Source organism: Gavia stellata, chromosome Z, assembly GCF_030936135.1.
Source record: "Gavia stellata isolate bGavSte3 chromosome Z, bGavSte3.hap2, whole genome shotgun sequence".
NCBI lineage: Eukaryota > Metazoa > Chordata > Aves > Gaviiformes > Gaviidae > Gavia > Gavia stellata.
In genome coordinates, this window is record NC_082637.1 from 87,935,138 (window position 1) to 87,960,086 (window position 24,949).

At 39.7% G+C, this 24,949-nt stretch overlaps 1 protein-coding gene across 1 annotated transcript in view; it reads right to left on the reverse strand.

Annotated features, from left to right (window-relative positions):
• Window positions 1–24,949, reverse strand: part of MCTP1 (multiple C2 and transmembrane domain containing 1) — a 281,602-nt gene that overhangs the window by 119,576 nt on the left and 137,077 nt on the right. The window contains exons 7-8 of the mRNA XM_059833339.1: window positions 12,258–12,428; window positions 10,533–10,663 (exon numbers count right to left, since the gene is read on the reverse strand). Of these exons, the coding sequence (XP_059689322.1) occupies window positions 10,533–10,663; window positions 12,258–12,428 (302 nt within the window). The remainder of the gene's footprint in view (window positions 1–10,532; window positions 10,664–12,257; window positions 12,429–24,949) is intronic.

The following is a 24,949-nucleotide window of genomic DNA, read 5'->3' on the forward strand; positions in this document are numbered from 1 at the left end:
CAATAATCTCTGAAAGAACCAGTCTAAACTCTCTTGAAGTTAGTAAAAGAACCAGAAAGGCATTATCATACAAGTAATGTAGAAATAATCCACCCCTCACTCAAAAATAGGCAACAAAAGCTACCCCACGGGAACAAAAAACCCTACATGCATCAGAAAACTGTGATGACTGTAAAATTACAGCATTTACATCAGAGCTACAAGCTCCAAGTTCTCTCATTCTTGAAGTTACAGCACTTTTGCAACATTAGTAGTCGGTGCTGTTTTTTATTTTGGCTAAAAGAAGCAACCGACAATTCGATTTTACCAGTGCACCTTTCCTGCAGCAATAAAATCACAGAATCACAGAATCACAGAATCAGTACGGTTGGAAAAGACCTGTAAGATCATCGAGTCCAACCTGGGGGGGGGGGGGGGGGGGGGGGGGGGGGGGGAAACACACAACATCAAAAATCCACAAAAAAAAAAAAAAAAAAACCACAACACAACCACAAAACCCACGCCACACAACAACAATAACAAAATAACAAGCCACAACCCACCCAACGCCACACAGCACCATGTCCATCAAGCTACATCCCACAATGCCACATCCACACGCTCCTTGAATACCTCCAGGGAGGGTGACTCTACCACCTCCCTGGGCAGCCTATTCCAGTGTTTCACCACTCTCTCAGTGAAGAACTTTTTCCTAATGTCTAGCCTGAACCTCCCCTGTCGCAACTTGAGGCCATTTCCTCTAGTCCTGTCACTCGTCACTTGGGAGAAGAGACCAACACCCACCTCTCTGCAACCCCCTTTCAGGTAGTTGTAGAGAGCGATGAGGTCTCCCCTCAGCCTCCTCTTCTCCAGGCTAAACAACCCCAGCTCGCTCAGCCGCTCCTCATAAGACTTGTGCTCCAGACCCCTCAACAGCTTCGTCGCTCTTCTCTGGACACGAATATATTCCTAATAGAACCACATCTAGAACAGATTACCTGGGAAATATGTCTCTATTGTCTGCTTGATAGATCTCCATGAACAGCCCGTCACCAGCTTGTTATTTCCTAAAATCATACAAAGGGTAGGGAATGATCTGGGAGCTTTTTCCAGTGAAAGCCTTATCCATTTTACAGGAAAAATATCCTCTGAAGGGCCCTCAGATAATTGGATAAAAAACTAGGGTTATTCCATTAAGGAGTGTCACCATTGCAGCTTATGGAAACCTAAGTTAGAAGCCTCTCTGTGCGTACATGGGCAGGTGAAAGCACATTTCTCATTCTGTGCCGGGTCCCCTCCTCTGGCCTTGCAGGAGATGCAGCTTGCATGTGTCTAAACTCGAAGGTGCCGAGCCTCAAGGAGCATTCAGCATGAGGTGAGTGCATCGGTGGCACACACACTGCAGTTGAAAGATGAGACCTTCCAATTTACAGAGACTGTAAGAAAAATTGCCATTTTTTTTCCATTAATAGTTGAGTTTTTCATGGAAAAAAAAGCAACTTTGTTTGCTCTCACACCAAATTTTCCTGCAAAAAAAATTAAACCTTTTTTTTGTTAGATCTACTTTGCCCTCACCAGATTTTTGCATGGGACCAAAACAGTGAAGGAAGCCTGGTTTTATTAAGGCATTACCTAAGCACTAACGCTATCCTGGAATAACCTTTACAGACATCAGTAGGAAACCCACAAAACTTCTTTTTGGATTAGATTTCCTTGCAAGCACTGAAGTTAACAAAATACTTCTAAAGATAAATAGCTTTGGAAAGTTCAAGTTGGCAATGCCCCTTTAGATTTTACTGATAGTATATACAAGTATTCCAAGCTTTAAAGCTTTAGCAACGCTGACTTTTACATCAGTTAAGATGTTCTCTTAAAAGACATTTGTCACCTACAACTGTTTCCATGGAGAACAAAGATGCTTTGAGGATGAAGGTGAACTTGACTGTTACCGGAAAGTGATGCAGAACGAGCATCGTGGTGGTAGAAATTTTTGTCTTGCATTCTCAAATTGAGGACCGTGAAAAATTACAGCCATTTGGAGAAGTCTTTAAGTTGCACATGACGGGCAGCTGTCACATTGAAAGCAGGAGATAACAGTAATTTTGGACAATTCAGTTTCTTATAGAATTACTATTTACATGATGCTGCTGAGAGGGTAAGTTCTCCACCTGTGAAGAGGTCAGCCTGAAGAATTATGGCAAAAATAGCCATTATCTCCATAGACAGATTTTCAAGCACGGCTATAAATCACTTTTCAGGGAATTTTAGTTTTTAGGGCAGTTCGAGTATTTTGCATTACTCCGCTGCTCCGTGCTGCATGGTCCCTTCAGCCCCCACCTCTGTCGCATTAGAAGCGGTGGGCAGGGGCACTGGAACGATCCCCCCTGGCTGGCTGACCCCTTGGAAGAGGCACGGAGGCACATCACCCCAGACCAGCTCTGCACGTGAACGTTATCAGGCACCGGGTGGATCTGGATTTTCAGGCCTTGGGAGATCAGAAGGGAGAAAACCCACGCGAGTTCTTCAAGCTCATGTGCCAAAGTACCACAGAGAAGTGGCTGCAGGAACAGAGTACAGCTCCCGTGGAGGAAGATTTGAAGATTCAAGGGGAATCCGCCACTTCTCTGAAACTGTGTTCAGTGTGTTAATTGCCTGAACTGTTAGAAATACATTTCTGATTTATTTTTAATTTGAATATATCTGGCCTTTGGTTCTTTTTATGCCTTTCTTTACTCGGCTGAGAAAGCCTTTGGTGCCCCGTATTTTCTTCTAGTGAAGGTACTCATATACCATAATCATACCTCTTCTTGATCTTCCTTTTGATATGCTGAACACCTTCAGCTCCCTATACATTTCCTTGGAACACATCTCCTACAGCTCTCAAATGACTTTTTGTAACTTTTCTGATCCAGTGAAATTCTCCTGCATCCTTTTTAAAGTGTGGAAACCAGAACTATATGTAGTATTTTATTATCAGCATGTCTAAGAGGTAAAAATCATCTCCCCTCTCTAGTTCTAACAGAACCTGGAATGTAAGACCGCGTTGGCACCCTGGTGAAATATCCTTGCTAATGAATGAATTACAAAGGTAGCGACAAGACATAGAAGGCCTCTTAAAAGCCAGGTGGCCAGGCAAGGGAGAGACAGCAGATAGCAAGATCATTTTCTCACATGACAAAATAAAGCATAAAAGAGGAATTGGCACAATCCTAAGTGATAGGGACAGAAAAGCACCACTTGGCTACAACCCAGGCAACTTAATTATCATCAGGACTTGTTCAGGAAGACAGCCTTTTAACTCCACTGTGATCCAGGTCTATGCTGCTCCAAAGGATGCCAAGGAGAGGAAACTGTGCGATTCTGCAATTAGAACTGCGCTGGACACACATCAGAAGCAGCGAGGCATGAACTGCTACAATTTGTGAGACTCCGTATCCTTTATGAGCAGAGTACAATGTTCCAGTAAAACCAGGAAACAAACGGAGAGGGGAAATTCTGCAAAGCACCGACAGAAAATGACACGGCTCAGAAAGACAGGACTGCAGTAACGTGCAGTTCTTGGAAGAACCAGAGCGCGGCATTTTTAAGATTAAAGATGATGAGAAAGCAATAAAATGACAGACCCCACACGATGCTTGTGATAGGTGGTGGACAGAGGTGATAGACTGAAGGCAGGAACGCTCCCAAAGGAGCTGGAGACCATAACCCAGCCTAGTAGGACACTGACTGAGGGGGAGAGCGGTAGGGAGCTCGGGAAGCTGGGGAGGATCCCCGGGAAGCTGGGAGCGCACTGCCTCGCTGCAGAGCTCAGCAGGACCTGGGAAATGGGGCTGCCAGGTGCCATGCAGCAACACATGGAAAGGAGGGAAGAGCCCTGCAGTTTGGGGTAAGTCAGCCCTGGTAACGGAAATGTGAGAGATGCATGAAACACAGGACAATCTCACTGGTCGCTGAGCAACACCTGAATACGGACAAGTGTTCATTGCTTGCTGAAAGAAATACGGTCCATGCCACAAAATCCTGTTGATGGATTTTGAAATGACCAATTAACATTTTCCTAAGCATAGCTCTTTGCAATAAACCCACAGATTTACTCATGAAATTGCACAGACAGAAGAAAGTACCTGCTGATGTTTTATGATGCGGTATTTCCTACATTGTCCCCATGGCACAGCCATACACTACAGACAGCACTGTTAGTGCTGTCACCAGTGCGATTTCTTTGCAGCAAAATGAACACTTCTCTGCTAAACCAGTCTATTGCGAGGATGAACTCGATGTCTTCTTACCTGGTTGTCCCCTCACCAGTTGGTCTAAGCAACTTTGCAAGGGCTTTCACACAGCTCCAATCTGTGCCTTCCAGAATTCCTCACAAACCCCTTTCTACACCCCTAAGCACTTTTTGCACTTACTGTCATGCTCCTCATACCTAGGCAGCCATTCCACTTTTCCTTCTCCCTTCCTCTTATTTTGCCACCCTCACTTCATTTAGTGGAGTACATTTCCATATGCAGGAGACAGAGGGTCAGAAGAAGGATCCATAAACATAATCCAGCTTGTCCGCAGCATTCTCTGTTTCAATTAATACCTTGGGGAATACTATCAATTTTGCAACAGTACATGACAATAACAAGGGTCAGTAGGAGTTGTAAATAATGAAATATCTGGTAAGAGAAAGTTACTGAAGATTTGTGAGCCAAAACTGAACCTTTTTTGGCTTTCTAGCAGAACAGCAGTGCCTCGGCATTAATAGAATAAGTTAAAATGTGCAGAGATAGTAATAAATGAGGTGTGGAATACCTGAAGGCCAAATTTTGAGATGCACTATTTACATCTAACTCCCTTTGACAATGATCAGAAATGGAGATGGCTCAGCACATCTCAGGATTTGTCAAGGGCAGGCCTGCCAGTAGCATTTTTAGATTTTAATACTTTGGGCAAAACCTTCATTTCACACAGAGAAATGCATCTGCAATAACTTAACTTTAGTCATCATGTGCAATCAACAAACTGCTACACACACAGGCTGCTGGTTGTGTGCTTGTCTGAGTTTGCAAGGAATTGCTGTGTAATTCACACCTGCGCACAGTTCAAAACCCTAATTACAATAGTATATTAACCATTAGGTTTATACTTTCAAAATAATGTAACCTTCTGAAGTTATTTCAACATGCAGAAATTTTCAAACCACCATGTGAAAAAAAAAATTTGAAAGATCAGCATAATAAAGTACTATTTACAATTCCAGAGACACCCATTTTGTCTCTATAGAGTTTTGCAAAATTGAGAAAACGTCAAGATTCATCAATTTCAACATTAACACAGACTGTCACACCTACTATTCAAAACCTCTTTCTCGAGCAACAATATTTTAAAAATAAAATTACCAGTATTTTAGTATAAATCAGTCTCCACAACATCTCTATAAAAAAAAAATCTGTGAAGAAATCTTAGCAGCAGCATATTCAGTGTCCTTCACTCAACTTTATATGCATGTTGGTGTACCCATACACAGCTTTACAGCACCACTCAGTTCTCTCTGATAACGTTCAGTCTCCCGTAGTGAAATTACATAAATTTCAGTGGAAAAAAATAAAAATGAAAAAGACATGAATATTTTATATAAAAATCCCACTTCAGTTTAGAACAGCGAGTAGTGTATTCCTGTACTTTCAGATTAATAATGCAGCAGCATAGGTCGCATATTGCTTGCATTTATGTGCACCCAAAAAACCCTCTATGGCTTCATTACTGCGAAAAAACTAACCAGATAAGACATAGCAGATTAGGTGTTGAAAACCTAAATGCTTAATTTTCAGTATTTTAACATCCGTATTTAATAACATCCCTTATACAGTGTGTACCCATACACAGGTGCACACAAAATCGATCTGAATTTTCGTGGCAATATTTATAGAGATTATGGAACATTTCCGTTTTCTACAGATAAAAATTAATACACAGCTTTAATGAATATACTATACACATGGTCTTCTGTTCTTAATTTGCATCAGATGGGAAACAAGATAGTGGCATCTATAAATACTGATGAAAATAGATATAGACGAAGTCAACAGTAATTTCCTGGCACAAAATAGGAATAAAAGTCAATGTCATTTTAAAGATAAACATGCATTTTTCATACCAATAAATAATGCTATAAATCCTGCTGTACTGGATTGCAAATAACTTCAGCTGAATAAAACTGCATGACATGGGATTTACTTATCCTGTATGTTCACAGAAACAACTTGTTCTCTGACAGCACTCATTCTTGGCAATTTATTGCAGCTGTCAGCAGCCAATTTGTTCAGATTACTGCTATGCATAAAGGTGTAACAATCATGAGGATTTATTAGCTGATTATTGTAAAGGTGACAGTCAGGATCGCCTTCAAAAACGCAGATGATAAGGAAGTTAAATAATTACATGAAGATTAAAATCATTTCACCTTCATTTTGATCTTAGTATTACCTACATAAACTTACTGCAGTATATGTTTTTAATCACAGGATTATATTGACTCAATACGGAGGAGAAACGATTTACTCATAGCAAAAACGTGCATATTAAATGTACTCAAACTGAACAATATACACACATACGTATGTTTTTCTACTTATCAGATGAAGCAACAACTAATACTGCTCATGCAAGTCCACACGCTTATTTGAACGCAAGAAGGCTGCCCCTGTGCCTTTAGCTGCTGGTGGTTTCCAAAAAAAAAAAAAGAACTTCTAGACCTCATGTCTTTGGTCCTGGAATACTTTTTTGTTGAAAATGATATTCAGAAGAATGGCAGAATTTACTGTCCTGCATGATGAAACTCAGTTCTGGTCAAGCCCAGTGTTTCCTCATACAAATCAGCATAGGAGTGGAAATACATTTTCCTTGAAGCTTTTGTGTGAGGTCTTTTTCCAGGCTTTTGAAATCCCAAAAGAAACTCTGAAATGGTTCAAGGATTTTGGGTTTTTATAGTATTCCAAGACAGAGGTTCACAAGGTGCTACGTCCTTTAAACTGTCATGGAGAATGCACACAACTGAGACTCAAATGAATTTCACAAACACATAGTGCTCAAAGCTATGAATGGAAATCAGTCAGCATCTCATTTCAGGAACCGCCATGGCGAACGTGCCTGGGTACCAAGATGAAACCGGAGCTTTACGCTAGTTCTGTGACAGACATCTCTTTCTTCTCTGAATTAGGATGCCACGCTGTCAGTCTTACCCTCTTAATACCTTCCTCCCTCTTGCAAGCCACCCCCCTTCCATTCCATCCTCCTCCTGTCACGCCGCCCCCAAGCCAGAATCTCACTTCCATGTCTTCAGCCTTGTCGAACATCTTTCCTTCATCTTCCTGCCCGCAAAAAGGGATTGCAAGCCCAAGCCCTTGCAGTCTGAGCACACCTGCCATCGCCGCCTTGTCACAGTCCCAACTTCATCCCAGCCCTTAACACGCTGCAGCCTAATGAGTATGATGATACTCGCAGGGCCCACAGAAGTCTATGTTCCTCATTCCCAACTTTTTTTATTTCACTGAAGTGTAGCTGAGACAGAGTATCATTCCAGGAGAAGTTACGCATTCTGCTTTGGAATAAAATTTGCAGGTTACAGAGTTTAGCACAGAAAGAATTCTTCAACTCAAGGGGGCTTCCCGTGCTGTTTTCCAGGAGGAACCCGGAGTTCGTCCTTTCAACCTTCCACCCTGTTCTCCCACAGCCAGCTCAGTTTGGAAATGCTGAACCAGTTTTAGGGATGGCATGCTTCAAAGAGATCCCACGGCAAAGCGGCTCGATAACGCCTATTTTGCATGGGAAATGCTGCTGACCTTGATGTGTGCTCAGCAAGCAGATGAATAGGGAGGACACAAAAAACCCAACACTCTGGATGAGAGGAGAGAACTGCTCCTTAAACAAACTTTTTCTTCCGTTCTCCCAGTTTGGTCTGCTGTTTCCCTCAATGAGTAGGATCTCTTCAATCAAGCGTGGCTTCTGCCTAACCATACCTTGGCCAGGCAGGACATCTTCAAGAAATAATTGTTTTCATTTGCATTTAATAGAAATATTCCTACATAATAAAACAGCTGCTGCTTGAGCATTACTCAAGAAAGTGGGAAGATGACAATAAGATGAAAGGGATTACTCTCCATCACTGAGCAATGCCAGAATACTACCAGGATGTCTTTTCTACAAAGAACAAGCCTCATTATCACTTTTCCTGGAACCTCAATCAAAACACTCAATTTATTACATGTGCCTTGAGAGCCACAGAGCCTCAGTCATGGAGCACGACTTGGCCGTGCTTTACAAAATTAATATATGTTTAGCATAACATAGACACACACAGAGCAAGTCTGCAGTGTCTGTACCAAAGCATTTAGAGCTTTTAGAGGCAGCCTCGAAAGGAGAAGCTGGGGAAGAGAGGTCAATGTAAAGCGGAGCTGTCAGATTTCGGTGATTTTTATCCACAGTGACTGGAAAAGAGTATCAGGGAGGGGGAATATGAAGACCTATTTTTGTATTCAGATTGAGCTTGACAAATGACAAAGTTTTTCACGGAAATCTTCATGGAGAGGAATTTGTTTGCAGGTTGCATTATCCAGAGATAAGGTACCAACAGAAGGTGAAATGAGAGTGTCTGAAAGGACAAACTGAAGAGGGATTATACATACACTGACAGCAGAGAGGTCACAAAAATCAAGAGCAGAAAGATTTTGGGAAAAATACCACTGATTTTGTTAAAATCAGTTATATACTGCAGAAGCACTATAGATTAGCTTTGCCCAAGGAGCATATTTTTGGTATATAGAAGAATTACATCTGTTTAGGAAAATGATAGAAAACAAAACAAAACAAGGTTCTCCCACTGAAAAATGTTAAAGCATAAGCATTCTTCTTAGAGAGACGATTTCTCATGCTATCGAATTTTTTGGGCCTAAATAAAATGTAGAAATCATTTGTTCCTTGCATAACAGCATGCAGTCACTAAAAAGAAATAGATGCACACTGAAGAGGTACAACTTTTTTAGCTATCTGAAAAGCTACCTATGCAGCTCATGTGTTTGAAGTTACAAATTTACCTTCTCTAATTTCCCTATCACATTCTTATTTAGGTTTCAAGTGCCTTGGAGCAAAAATGGTCTTTTATTTTATGCAATGGTCTTCAAAAGACTTTATAATGACTGGTAACAGTAACAACGTAAGTGCTGCTTTGATGACAGTGTTCTGAAAAATCACATGTGAAAACTCTGAATCTCACCGTCTTTTGGATAAGGAGGTTAAAGTTAAGCAGAAAATAGGAATAATATCACGTATTGATGTTAAGACCAAATGATTAGGTTACTTCAGAAAAATAATTATTGTTGTAATCATATGCGCCAACCAAAATCAAGCAAGGGAAAAAATACAAAGTAAACTTAAATTTAAATACAAACTTATCACCCCATCCATCGGGTTTCATCATATAAAATAAAACCCTACTCTGTACACATTTGAAAAGTGGTTTTGTCCGATATTAAAACTGTTTGCTTGCCACAGACTCTGCATGTATTCCGAGTTCCCACAATTTACGGTAGGAAATAAACACATAATGTTATCCTACTGATTTAATTTGATAAAGAAAGCCATTACCCTAAACAGAACAAGAGGGAGGAAAAGGTTAGTAGAAACATAACTGCACTGACAACAGAAGTACATGGCTTGGTCTGTGCAATTTCCATTCCTGAAACTACCAAAAAAAGTAATTTTACCAGTTAATAGTATCAATGTCCTAGTGAAAGCACCTAGAACCAATATTCTAACAAAAAATAAAAATTTATAGGATTAATAATAATTACCATTATTATGAATGTATGGATATCAATTAAAGTATGATGTAAACAAATATCTGAGCTTTCAAAATAGCACCAACTTTTAACATCTATAAGCACAAGACAGTTTTTTCCCATTAGCTAATAGCTAATGCAGTTGTTAAAAAACATTAGCATCTATCTTCTTCCTACACAGTAAAATGCAGAATAACCACACAAATCTATATAATTTCTTGAACTCTAAGACAGATTCCAAAGATTCACTTTTCCTGAAAATAAATCAGGCGAATGATCTTATTTCTTTGTCCCCAAAGCTTTGTGTACACCTTCCAAGACTCTCACTTCATTTACCAAATAGATTAAAAAATAAGTATGTAATTTTGGTCTTATGCGCCTATTACAGGTCACGAGAGTTATTTCTCCTACAAGCCGGACGTTGCCATATGGAACCTCCTGCTTCTTGATTATTGCTCTAAACGTGGGATTTTTATTTTGGAAAACCTGTCTATCAATTGGTAAAAGCTGCCACCTACTGGTCAATAAAAATTATTTTACACCATCGAAGTAAAGAATTGCATCAATGCAGCAAACCATACCAATACTTCGCAAAAAATCCTCCCCCACCTTTAAAAAAAAAAAAAAAAGGCAAGAACGAATGGTCATAAGAAGTAGTTTCAACAGCAAGGCTCTTTTTAATCATCTGCTCTCATCCCTAGGGAACAAGAAGGCTGTAATTGCACAAACCTGCCAATAAAATCATCCTTTTTGCCAGCATCTTTGTCCCACACGGTAATATCAATAATTCCACCTCGTTCTTCATAGAGATGAAAGTCAAACTGTTCCCTCCACTGAGGATTCAAAGTTTTTGGCACAATCTGAAAGGAGAGCAAAAAGAAAGTCATATTGCATTGTGCAGGCATACACTTTCTTGAATTGTAAATGTGATCTTTAGAGTCTGTTCAGGAAGTTTTTTCTATTTGCAGTATGAGTATCTTAAGCAGTGAGAATTAAAAAACAGTAATTAGAAAAGATTGCTGCCCAGTTCTCTCATGCCTCTCTGACACAACAGCAACCTCCAAAGTCCTACAACCTGTCACCTTCAAAAGCCTCTTGAACAAAGGATTTATCCTGGGAATGGATCCATTTTTCTGTAGAATAATTACGCCCTCTCTTGAGTGGCAGTTAGCTGCAAAGTTATGTGTCTGAGCCTAAAGGAAAACAAAGCACCTGCAATGACAAGTAGATGGTGACTGTAAGTATTTAAACAGAAACATTTTTATCATGTCCTCTTTCCCCAGGTGCAGTAATAATGATACTATGGTTTACTTTTTATGGAATAATACTCTTTTTTTTTTAAAACTGTGTTTTACTTCCTTTCCTTTGCAACTCAGATGAAAGCAGCTTTCTCAGTCATTTTCAGTCCAGTTATTTCTGACAAAAGAAGTAACTTCAATGGACTTCAGTCCATGTAATTCTGACCATGCTCTGCAGAACAGAAAGCTTGCAGGTTTTTCTGCCACAATGGAAAAGCACTAGTCACAGTAGTCACACCTGTCCTGAGCAAGAATGGAAACTGCCTAGTTCATCCCCTATCGCTACTTTCTACATCCACTGGTTCTACTGGCTTGAAAAAATGGAAAAATCAGAGAGGATTAAAATGCAGAAATGCTATGAAAATTTTTAAGTCACAAAACCACGAAGTTTTATTTCTTCTTATTTCAGATTAAGAGGCCCTAAGGTGGGCTCAGAGGTCTGCAAACGTGGCACCTAAACGCTCCTGGCCTCTTCCTCACTTTGCCCTTCGTCTGGCTGTGAAAACCACATGGGCTGTCACAGCCATGGAGAGAGGAAGGTCATGTGCGTCATCGGCGGTCCCAGCATCTTCCACAAACAGCAATTTTCAAACCAATAGGGATCAGGGAAATAATAGCAAGAAAGCCAAGCAAGCCTCCACAATCATTTTCCCCCTAGTCAATCCTCTCTACCTGTTAAGCTCATACATATAGAAAACTAATGGAACTTGCTGTAAGGACACAAGGAGGAAAGTGAGAATATAAGCATGACGTGGTTTGACGACAAGACCATGCAAAGGATCCAAGAGGTGACAGGCATCAAGCCAGAAAGACACAAAGGTGGTGTCTACTTGCCCGAATCACTCCACATCTCTCCCCTGCCATGAATGACTCGTAACAGGAAATAAAAGCCAACACAATCAGTATGGAAAATGAGGTGTGTCTCCCTGCCACCCCGCATTTTTCAGTGCTACATTTTTCACCATCTCATATTATTTTTGCTTATAATGAAATTAAAAGAAACATCTAAATAAAGCTCCACGTGCTCTGACAGCTAATTAATACAACAATAAATCTTCATCACTATTTCAGTAGTCAGGCAAGCCAAAAGACCACAAACAGGAACAAAACACTTCAAATACAGCCAATGCGTATTTTGGGTCACAGCTAAAATTACCTTGCTCTTGTACTTCTGATGCCCCAACCGGAACTTCACGTAAGGATCACTCAGTCCATTTGCATCCATCGCCTTAAGTTCACGACCTTCTATTAAGGTAACACTAACTATCCCTCTCCATAGCTGAGATTTTCTGTGCAGGTCTGAGAGACGTAAGCTCTGGGTCTGAAACTTTAGGGAAATAAAAACACAGATTTAGGTAAAACAATTCCCAAAACTTCCCTGCATTTTAATGCACAATTGTATATAACTATGAATGTAAAACAACCATCTCAAGACATTTCAAAGTTATTTGACAGTACATATGTAAACTCTACTACAAAGAATTACTTGGAGAGAAACAAAACAGTGACAAATACACAGGTAATGTCATATGCTGCCTTTGCAGAAGCAAGCAGAGCAAATGCTACTTAAGGAAACGTTCAGGAAAAAATAAAGTGTTTTCCTGTTTCACTTCTCCCTCTGCTGATAGAACTAACGACATTACAAATAAATGTTACAAAGTCTTTTATATTAGTAGCATATGATTGAATGAACTTGAACAAACAGTAAAATAATCATTAAACACAGCAAGAACGTGAAACTTCGTTAAAATAATATCAAACCACCATGAAAAGCATGGACCAAGGAAAAATAAGTCAATAAACGCCCATGCACATGATAACTATCTCAGCCTCTAAAAAGACATGGTATTCGCAGAAACAGCAAGAAAAAGGGTTTCAAAAAAAGTTCAAGGGTTTCAAAATGAGTTGTTGCAGAGCCTCTGATCGGAACTGTGCAGAAATTTGTGGACTATGAACCCTCAGCCGCTGACTTTGGGTGTTAAAAGAAAATTCATATGCACCCACACAAACCAGATGGCCACAGCGTTCATCCGTGAACTCCACTGGTGGCAGGAGAGTGGGCGCTGATAAATTTGAGTGACTTAAGATCAGCTCCAGCTTGCTCTGAGCTATCGGGCTACAAGGTACTGCCAGGTGGCTCCAAAACTGGGAAACCACCTCTGCATGGCTGAGGTAGGCAAACGCGTCTCGGGTGCATCTGAGGAGCAAGGCTGCCAAAGGCTCTCCCTTTTAGTCTGAAACTGTATTCATTCAAGGTTACCTTACCTAAAACCAGAACACTGGATACCTAAACAGTATTTAAACTCACAAATTATTCTTTCTAGAAATCAAAAAAAGCAAGTCTGCATGTATACTCAGCTGTACATATATCAAATCTATGCATTTTCCTTATTGTGCAATGTAGTTTGAGCAACAAAGGCTTTACAGGCTCAGCAACCCTCCACGGCTGGTTTCATCACTTCCACACCGCCCGTATCTCTGTTAGAGGTTTTCAGTGCAAGCTTGGTTTGAGTCTTTCAGAGGGCAAACACAGCTGGATGGTTACAGCTATGCAAGTGCCCAGGGCAGTAATTTTGCTTTATTACCCAGGGAAGATTACAGAGAGTACACTGGCGTGTAATCACTGCATTATAATCCGCACTCACCAGACTCCAGGGAGAAGTGTTATACATGAGGACTGGGCCACTGGGGTTGGAGCAAATCTGAATAACACGCTTTTAGCAGTGTTTCAGGTATCGTATTGGCACATATTTGTATTTTCTAATGACTACTCATTCCAAGCTGTATGGTTACAACCAAAATATTTCACTATATTTATTAAAGCTCTCTCTTCCTGAAGTGAAGGATTTGACTGCAGAGAAACTGCTCATAAACTTACTGTTTCTCTAAAGGTAAACAAGGAACTGTGGACTTCAGCTGAGAAGTGGAATAACCTTTAACTTAACCTGTGACATGAAGCAGCAGTAGGACACCAGAAAGCAGAAACTCTACAAAAATTAGGGCACAAGTGGGAACTCAGCTGCCAGAAGAGATTTCATCTACAACACAGGAACATTATTAAACTTCATAAATTTTTTCTCGGCACAAGTACCCCTTTGTTGCGGGTATACAGTCAACACTGCCAAAGACTTGTCTTGTGAAGAAGTGGTAGATTTTTTTTTCATGTTCTAGTTTCTTAGAAGGTTTAGAGCAAAAGAAAGACTGAAAAGTAAATAACCAAAACTGACTCTGCCCTGAACATAAGGTGATGAGAGATACAGGAAGAAGAGACAAAGCATGTTTAGGAAGGTATTTCATACGGGGATACAAGTTAGTTCAGACTTATTTTGGCAAAGAGTACACAGTTGTTGGGGTTTTTTTTAAGAGTTGAGTGTGAATCCAAATGATTTCCAGGATACTATAATGGAAAATAAGCATGACGTTGCATTTACCGCTCTTTTAAAGTAAAGCTTAAGCACAACTGCATTGCTCTGTATGTCACTAATCACAAATGAGACAGTAAATCGTTTAGAGAGTATACTTGATCTAAACTCCATATTTTCCATGGCTCTTAAAATAATTTGCTGCATTAGAGCAGCTGCCACAATGTAAGACACACTAATTTTTTTTATGACCAGTAGGGAGTTTCATCAACAGAGGTAATTTACACATGAGGCAAGGCAAGATCTAAATGACCACGCACAGAGCGTAAATTGACCGATAGTGAAGCTGCAGAGCCTACATCTCAATCCGCTGGAAGAAAAGCAGCTGGCTGCTAAAAATAAAGTGGTGTGGGCTGGTTGTGGCTGTTTCTTCCTCAAGGCAGGGAATTTGGACCACAGGGGTGCTTTCTTCTCCCTATCGGTAACACGCAGATCAATGGAACAGCAAAAGGGAGACATACTGACCGAGTCGGGGTACAGCTAGCTGGAGCTAAAGCTATTGAGACTTCCTGGACATGAAAGGCAAGTGCTATGTGGTCTTATCCTGCTAGAACAACTTCCAGATGGTATTCTTCTTGTTTCCTAGCAAGACTGAACAGCATCTAAACAGACATCTAAAACACATTTTCATCCCAAAGTCATCCTTATCCTCAGAAATTACAGCCACTGACATAATCTCTAATTTCATACAGTCTTTCCTGTAGGAAGTAACATTCTCAGTCTGCAGAAGAGGAGGCTGAGGGGAGACCTCATCGCTCTCTACAACTACCTGAAAGGGGGTTGTGGTGAGGTGGGTGTTGGTCTCTTCTCCCAAGTGACAAGCGACAGGACAAGAGGAGATGGCCTCAAGTTGTGCTGGGGATCATTAAGCTGGATATTAGGAAAAACTTCTTCACTGAAAGGGTTGTCAGACACCGGAACAGGCTGCCCAGGGAGGTGGTTGAGTCTCCATCCCTGGAGGTGTTCAAGGAACGTGTGGACGAGGCATTGTGGGACATGGTTTAATGGGCATGGTGGGGTTGGGTTGGTGGTTGGAGTTGATGATGTTACAGGTCTTTTCCAACCTTAATGATTCTGTGATAAATAAATATGAATGTTTAGATTTCAAGTCAAATTTGACAAAAAACTAATAGATGAAAAATGGGAAAATAAGATTGATTTCACATGTTAGAATTCTTCCCTTATGAAATTTATTTCACAGTGTAAGACAGGTACATCATTTCTAGGTACGTTTTTAGGTATCTAAGCAACCTTGTGTAATCCAGCCCACAGTGAGTTAGTTACAAAGTCAGAAGGGAAACTCTGAGAGTAAAACAAAGAAATGAGCACGCATCTTTCCAAGTTTCTCCTAGGAATGAATATTTCTCAAGACTAATTCTTAGACAACATATTTCGCTCAGAAAGCAGGTAATTCATTTTGCATTCTGGCTTCACTCTTTTGCCACAAACAGACAAAACCATGAAGAAACTGCACAGCTTTTAATTTCTCTACGAATAGGTTGAAAGTTATATATTTCATAACGTTCCATCTGAAACTGGCCATACCATCTATATAATGCCACAATTTGGAAAGAAGCAAGGTCAAGATCTCAGGCCACAACTAACCATCATTAACAGGGGACTATTATTCATGGTCTTGTGCATTTAGAAGCAGGCATGGGGACTCCCACCTGCCATGTTCTAAACCAAAAACAAAAGGAAAAAAAAATAATAAAGAGAAGAAGTTGCAGCCTGCATACTGTGAAGCTTTTCCTCTCTTTTCCAAACAGGAATTAAAATCAGACTTATGAAAAGGAATCTTTCATGTCAAAGCTGCCTGTGAAAGAAAACCTCACATCTTTTCATATCCATACACTGCTTTAATGCTTCTACTATAAACAGTAAGCAAACCCAACGCTTTCTTAGATGATAAAACAAACTAGCTTTTATTTGTGTTCCACCTATTGTGTCTAAATGCGGGGTAGCAGAAGGGCTAGGTACGCCAACAGCAGAAGATCTTCTGACACAGAAACAGGATGGTATGCTCTATTAGATATGATACAATGGCAGGGCTGAAAGATGATCTTACAGCATGGCTTAATATTCTGTATATGGTCACATATTACGGGTTAACATTACGGGGTGGCAAACCAACTAGGCTTAGCCAGAATCTGGGTGTTGTTCCCGGGCTCATGAAGACCATGTGCTTGATGAGTGTATTCACTGCCACAACTTCATTGTTACTTTCTTCAAAACAAGAGAAGCCTTAGTAAGTACTTTTGAAAATCCCCAAAGTATTTGTCTTTGGATATCTATGTGACCTTTGAAACTCTAGCCCATAATGAGTTGGACAAACCCCACAATCTGTGCTCTCCCAGCCTGACCTCACCTTTTCATTGATCAGTCCTCATGCCCTGCAAAGCACCACCTCGCTCACTAGCACGTGCTCGTGCCCGTGCGAACAGACTGCTTCTACTAAATCTTCTCCTTGTTAGACACACCACTAGGACACATGCCTCCTCCTCTGCGTCCCTGAACACAAAATCTATTGTTCAAGAATAATTCAACAATAGACAGAAGTAGAACAGTGTGCACACCACAAAGTTGGTTTTTTGTTTTTTTGGGTTTTTTTAAGTTTTAAAAAGCAAATAAATAATGCAGCTGTGTGTCCTGCAAAGGCATCTCTACCCAAAGAATTACTTTGGTTTGGAAGCTTTAAATAAAAGACCAATCAAGAAAATAATGAAAGAAGGCAGGAAAGAATGATTCTCTTCTTCACTGCTGAACAGAGCACAGATGTACAAACACAGGAGAGTGAACCAAAGCCAGCATTTTAAACGACTGATGCCAACTCAAGTAAACAGAATTCTTCTCCCCAAATTTCTAGGATGCTTGCATGGCTTGGATAAAAGAATTAAAATAAAGACTGAGAATGTCAACAGATGCAGCTGCTACTTCTACATACCTTGATCACACGATGAAAAAAATCAAGGAACAGTCATATACAAAAAGGGATATACAAGGGACTGTCATATATGCATTCACAATGTTTTCCCCCATTAGAAACTACACAAAGTGTAACACCTTGCAGAAGTTCTCAATATGTAGACACTGAGCTACAAAAATGCCTTCAATGGGATCATGATGATTCCTTTTTAATGTTGGCTGGTTGTGACTAAGCAAATTTTAAAAAGGGACTACTACTGGCAATTACTGCAGTATGAAAGAACATTTACTGTAACTTACTATCTATTTTACATTTTAGAATATTTTAATTCTAGGTAAAGCTAATCTAAATTTCTGTAGTTGAAAAATTTACACTGTCGTATATCCTGTGTGTTTTCAATATGACTGCCACGTTAAACCTGGTTTAGGATGTTTGTTCTAACAACTTGGTATTGTCACTGTAGTAGCAATCTCGTGTTGACACTACAATATTTGTAATAAAAGCCGATACTTTTGCAGCATTTCACGCATTTTTGTGGTTTGCTAAATCCAACAATTGTGCATTCTACTTAGGTGCACAGGCATAATATGATGAAGGCTGTGACTCTATTAAGCACTCACTATGACTTGCATTTTCTGGAAAAGTGTGGAAATATTTATACAAGGCACGGCTGTGCCGGCAGGAGTTGTCAGAGAGGCTAAGTCAGTACAATCCTAACCTTCACCCTTGTCTTCCTCCCAGCAAACCCTCTTGGAAACTGTGGTTGCAATACGTGAAAGTCAACGTGTCTCCTGATGATCCTGTTATTGCCCGGGATGACCAGTGTCACCACAGTCCTAACACTGACGTGAATGTGACGCACAGACGGACAGCGTCCACCAAGACGTGATGGAGACTCCCTGTGCTTTCTGAATTGTGGGCATGCCCCCAGAAAACCCCCACCAAAATGCTACTCTGCTGTTTTGATTGTTAACCATATCAGCTGTTATCACTCACATACAGGTAATGCAAATATAAGCCTCACCAAATATTTGCATAATTCTTATAACCAGATGTCTAACAGACAAGTGTATCTATTCTGACATTTTTTACCTCTATTCCATTATTTAGTAGCTTTCCATCAAGCACTATTTACAGCTGATAAACTGACATCTAGAACCCCATAGCTTACAAAAGCAAGTATTTTCTCAATCTTGAAAGATTCTTCTTAAAAACCCAAACCTGATAATTCTACTTTCTATTCTGAAATTTCAGAGAGTTTTGGTTGAAATATTCTGGTTGAAAGACTGAAGTGATTGCAAATTCCTTCAATTATGAAATACCATACAGCTCTTTGCAATCCTTAGACCATGATTTGCTACTTCCAATTTTATTCCCTACTCAAGGGGCATCTCATTCCATCGGAAAAGCATTTGTTTCAATTTTAAAACAGAAAAAAATGCTTCATAATGATTTTGATATTAGGAAAAGGCAAATCAGGAGTTACATAAACTAAATATTTTGAGTTGGGCGTAAAAGCACCAGTTAATAAGGCCATAGCTTTTGGCACTTCAGTTAGTGCAACTGGAACATATATATTTTTAGAAAAGCTTCTGAAATAAATTTAAAAAACAGTCAGCAGTTAGGAGCTGAAAGCCTTACAGTTTGCAATTCATTTTTGTTTAAAATGCTCATAAATTGTATTTTTCCTTTTTAAAGTATATGCAAAAATTTCTAAAGCTGAATTAAAGCAAAAATAGTTATCTAAACGCAAATTAAGAATCACTTCAATTCACTTGCTTTAGACAGCAAATACACTCTTTTATCACCAATTGTAATTAGTCAGAAGTAGCTTCTCAGTTATGGCTTTGGGATGATAACGTATTTTTCCTCTTAGTTTATACATAACCTGTTTCAACCCAGACTAATTTATCTTCATTTCTGGGAAGAATGGACCTTTGGTTCCAGCTGATCAACGTCACACTAAAACAGCTCATCACATATTAATAGTATAAATTAAGAATATTATTACATTTTAGTGCATTCTAGTATTCCCAGTTCTAAACTCATCACTGATAATATGAAACAGAAGAGACGGTATAAGAGAAGGTAACATCTTATCTTTGCCTCCAGATTTTACTGGAATACTGTGACTTGATAGGGCATAGCAGATAATTATTGAATACCTTGTCCCGTACTTTGTTTGGCTAAAGATGCCAAACCACTTGTTCCTCTGTTTGTCCTTAAATTCAAGCACTCAAAAGGTTTTTCTGGTGTTTTCTTAATGTGCCATTAACGTAGCAAGCCTAACATGGGGTCTGATCATTTTTGAACTCAATTTAATGGCAATTCTCCCACAGAGGTGAAAAGGGCAAGAGTAGAGCTTATTCAGAGGAAAATAATTTTCAGTGAAACGAACATTTCTGACAGAGCTCTCTCTCGGTAAGCTTTGGCTAAAAGGTGCTCTTACCTTTGCTTAAATAGTTATGGTTACACAGGAAAATATGAGCTAATCTTATTTCTTCATATACAAATTCTGAATAGAGGCAGTGAGCATGTTAATTAGATCTCCATGGGTGTAGAATTTGTTGGAATAAACTATTTATATGGGATAGCACCTCACTCACCCTCTAGAGCTGAGCCAATCAAAAATTTTCAGGATAAACAACCTACCATCAGGAAATGCTGTTCAGAGAAAATCAAACCTCTGTGTGAGAACATGCCAATTTCATCAGAATGTCTAACAAAACCAAGAAATATAAACAACCTGGTCAGCCAGTACTATGGTTTTTGGTTACTTATCCTACCTACGAGTATCTATAAGACCACTAACTCAACAGTACACTGTCTAGTGAACACAGGACATACCAGGGTTCCCACCCAAGTTCACAAACAGGGAGGACAACTGTCGCCAATGAGGCAAAAATTACACCAACAGCTTCTCATCTTCAGTTGGGAAGACCTAAATTAATACTGGGACAGAGCTTGGTCACTCCCATACTCCTGTCTTGTAAAGTAATAAGCAGGAAGAGAAGATATGTTGACAAGTGAACAAACCAACCTTAATTTCCAAATGTCTTCCATCCTGAAAGCTTAGGAAAAGAAGACTCAGGTGCCGCACCTTCCTCTCAATTACTGAGTAAAAATGGGTATTTCGCTTACTTGTGTAGCACATTCTACGTGCCCTATATAAACTACCAGAACTTCTCAGCAGGTATCAGACCTCGGTGCTCTCGTCTTAGATGGTGTAGTTCGTTGTCCTACAGGACTACAAACCCAAGGAAGCTTACAAAGGTTCTCAGATGAAAGCAAATTACAGTTATCTGTCACATTTCTTTCCTCTGGGAATGGCCAGTGAAGTCCCTCTATGTTACAGTGGAAGTGGGGAGACATATAAAGTATCTGCAATTGGTAGTGCAGTACCTGTCCTTACAAAGAGGCTTCCTCCATGCTCTATACCATCAGTGAGTGAACATACAGCAAACCAGTCTGACCACATAGCTTCACCTCACCTTGTACTGGGTCTGGCTGGGGTGGAGGCCACTTTCCTCACAGCAGCCTGTACAGTGCTGTGCTTTGCATTTGTGGCTAAACTGGTGTTGGTAACACAGCAACATTGCTGATCAGTGCTCACACGGCATCACTGCTTTGTGCTGGCTGGGGTCAACCCACCAGACTTGTTAATTTCTCCCATCTTCTCACTATTCATTCTGACCTACTTTCTGCTCACGGTAAAACTTCATTCCAAATACCACTGTTTTGTTTCCACTTACACACTCCTAATCATTAGTATTTGAGCACCCCAAAACTTTCCTCTGAATTAAGTATATATATACACATACATATTTCCAAGGATCATTTTTTTCAGACTCACTCTAAAATGTGTGTATAAATTGTACCCAAATCACTGTGATAAAACATACCCATCTGTGTTGTGGGAAGAGATGAGCTTAATTTGCACCATGGGAAATACTGTTAGACACTAGGGAAAAAATGAGCCTTTAATGGAAATGATAGTTAAGCACTGGAACCAACTCTCTAGGGAGGCTATAGAATATCCATCACTGCAGATTTTTAAGGACAGATTAAACAAACACCTGTCAAACACAGCTTAGCTGACACTGTTCCCATTTTAGGGCAGGAAGACAACTTTTCAGGCTGTTATTCCTACTTTCTGTCTTTTTCACAGCTACCCTGCGCAGGTAGATTTTTAAATATCCCAGACACTTGAAATCCGGGGAGGTGAGGTTTGGTCTGTCCAGCAACAATACCTGCCTTGCCATCGCCCTTGTCTTCCAGAGACATTCCTGTTATCTTCCCAAGTTCCTTGTCTCATATTTTTTTGCCTCCATGTCTCCCACTCAGCACAGCAAGGATGAAACTTCCAAGCTCTGCAGTACCCTGTAAGCAAATAGCACCACCTGAATCCACTATCCCTTACCCTTTTCTGGATTAACCCCCTGTAATCATACAGCAAATTGTACAGCAACAGTGGGAACAGGTGATCTACCATAAAATATTTACTGGTATCTTCAGATTCTTCACAGAAGAGTCTGCCTGCTCTAAATAAAATGAAATGCTCTTTGAGAGGGAACATCCAAAGAAAGGCTTCTGCTTAAGTTAATGCAAACAATTAGGTGCCAAGTGCAGGTAGGATTACCTGACAACTCTAAAAAAAACAGAAGCTGTGTTTATCTAAAAACTGTAACATTAACTTTTCTAGGGGAGCACCATCTGCAAAGAGGACACTTACTAGAAGGCGGCAACGACCATAAAATACCTGACATTTTGCAACAAAAGCACTTCTTAAATAAAAAAAAAAAAACAAACAAAACTGCAGCATGCAGGTTCTTCCCCTTTCCCATTTCCAGCTATAATCAAGGGAAAGTTTTGATTTTGGCTGGAAAATACATATGTCTGTATGTATGTTAAATACACATATAAATCAGTGCTGCATTACAATTACAGCTTCACTGACCCCAAGTTTAGTATTTGTGCTTTTGATTTTAAAGTTAAACACTGCTTCACATTAAAAAGTGCTAGAAGCAATAAGATTTTATCTTTTAAAAATGTTGGTAGTAAAGGTGTGGCAAAAGTAATGAAATTTCATCATTAGAAGCTAAGAGAAGAATGAGGAGGAAGTACTTCATTAAAGAGAACATAATTTCTTACATGAGGAAAAATAGCGCATTTCAACAGTCTCTTCTCTCTGTCATCAGCTTTAGGTTTAGTAATGGTTAAGAAAACTTTAAGCCTTTTTTTTTTACTATTATTCTTGACAGCACTGCCATGAACACTACAAAAATGACAAGGAGAGAGAGCAATATGTGCATTTCTAACTCAATTTTATGCTGCCTACATTTTAATAGGCTCCCTTCCCATATCCTTCCTCAGCTATTGATTAAGCCTCCGTGCAGTGGAGAATTAGTAAATAAGAAGTCAGAATTGATTTCTTCTTGTTTTCATAACCAGAGGAAAAAGGAGAAAACAACTGTTCCCCATTTGTCTGCATTGGCTCGTGCTGGAAATAGCAATGCTTTATTTCTCATCACACAGATAGCTTGCACCTCAAGGATTCTGCAACAGGAATCACTTCAGCAATTAGCACTATTCATCTCACTGCCAGAATCGGTGTTGACTATTAGTAATAAAATACCTCTCTTGCAAGCTTGGGCTTTTCTGCGCTCCTTGTATACCTAGACCGCAACAACTGTTAGATCTGGTATCCAGGCAGTTTAGAAAGCAAGAGAGAAGCAGGAAGTTTGTTTCCTTGGAAAGCCATCAGGAAAGTCTGCATCTTCAGCAGAAGAATTAATGCAAAAAGGAAAATCTGTCCTGAGGGAAAACTTTGGTGGACACGGAGAACGACAGACGCAGAACAGGTCAGATCCATATACGGAGAGGAAAGCCATTTTGCACAGGTCAAAATTTTTGCAATAGCTTTTTAAAAAGAAAAACAAAGCTAAAAAATCCTGTATTTGGTTTGAATGAATGACTGATTATCCAGATCCCGCAAGCACTCTCTTTTTGCTGTACGACTTCTCTGCTAACCCACAGAATATCCAACAAAGTGAACTCTAAACCACAGGGACTGAGGAACAGGCACATTGAGGTTATTGAGCAAACACCTGGATCACAAAAAAGTACATGAAACGTGGAATAATCCACTTCCACCATTATTTGAGGTGTAATGAATCTTAGTACAGATGTAGTGGTAGAAATGGAGCTGCTTCCTCTCTTAGACCATGCAGCAACCAGCCCACCTGCAAAGTCATAATCACTGGCCACCAGTTTGATTTAACACAACAGCAAGCTGTGGTGGACGAAATAAAACAATCAGTTTGAAACTGAATGCAAATTGTAACCTCCCAGCAGAAGTTTGGTTTTTGTAAAAAAAGAGCTTTGGGTTTTTACATAGCCCACCGGGAGTCTCCTTTCGCTGAAGACAGGAAGTTTTACTTCCCTTTTCACAGAACACATAAATGATGCGACTTCAAAGTTGTCTGAACTTAATTTTGGTAGATTTAGTGAAAGACGAGTATTGCCTCTGACCTAGACCACACAGGGACTGATCTAGATCCCATAACTTTTGATCAAGGTCATGTCTGGAATAAAGCAAACATGATAGGGAAAAGTAAAAAAAAAAAACCAAACCCAAACCCAAACAACAGTAACAGAAGGGAAAAAACCTAACAACGAAAACAAAAGTGGTGTTGCATTTTTGCATCGCCTCTAATAACTGTTTACAACACTAGTGTGTTTGAAAACACTGGTTTACAGACGAAATAGAGAAAATGCACAGCTTCATTGACCTGGGTTTTTCGTGAGACCTTAACTTCATCTTTAGGGTGCATAGCGCGTGCCATACTTGAAGTACAGAATCAGAATTTGGCCAAAGTAATTGTTCGCAAGTACAGGAATACCCTAATACTATAATAGAGAAGATTAGTTACCATTCTTTTTATAGCCACTACACAAGCCCAAGGAACTATGTGCAAGCAATGCATTTCACAAACACAAGCAATGCCATAGTGGTCTGCACCGCTACGTCTTAACTTCTGGCTACGTACGTGACAGCAGAGGTAGGCTTCAAGTACATAAATTTTTAAAAGTAAAATATATTCTCATAATCTGTAAAATCAAATTATTTTACTAGAAGTGCCGTTTTAAAGACTCTAGAGAGGTAAAAAAGTAGGCTTAGGAAATTTTATAATGATACCTCTGAAAAATTTTAATATTCTGTTTTTTCTCAGCTCTCAGGAGTGTAGGAAAAACACCTCCTGAAGAAGAAGGATCTCAATTAGGGCACTTTCTCTATTACCTAATAGCATTAAGCATCTATTTCTAGACATTTTTTTAAATCTGCAAATGATGTCTTACTTAATTTTGATCACCATGCACCCCAGAGAACAGCAATTCTTTTGAAGGAATTCTGTGTAAATAAAAGATTTTTTTTTAATTTGTCTTCCTTACAGCAGACCAAACATTTGGAACTCTGGAATAGCCCTACAGGGCAAATGA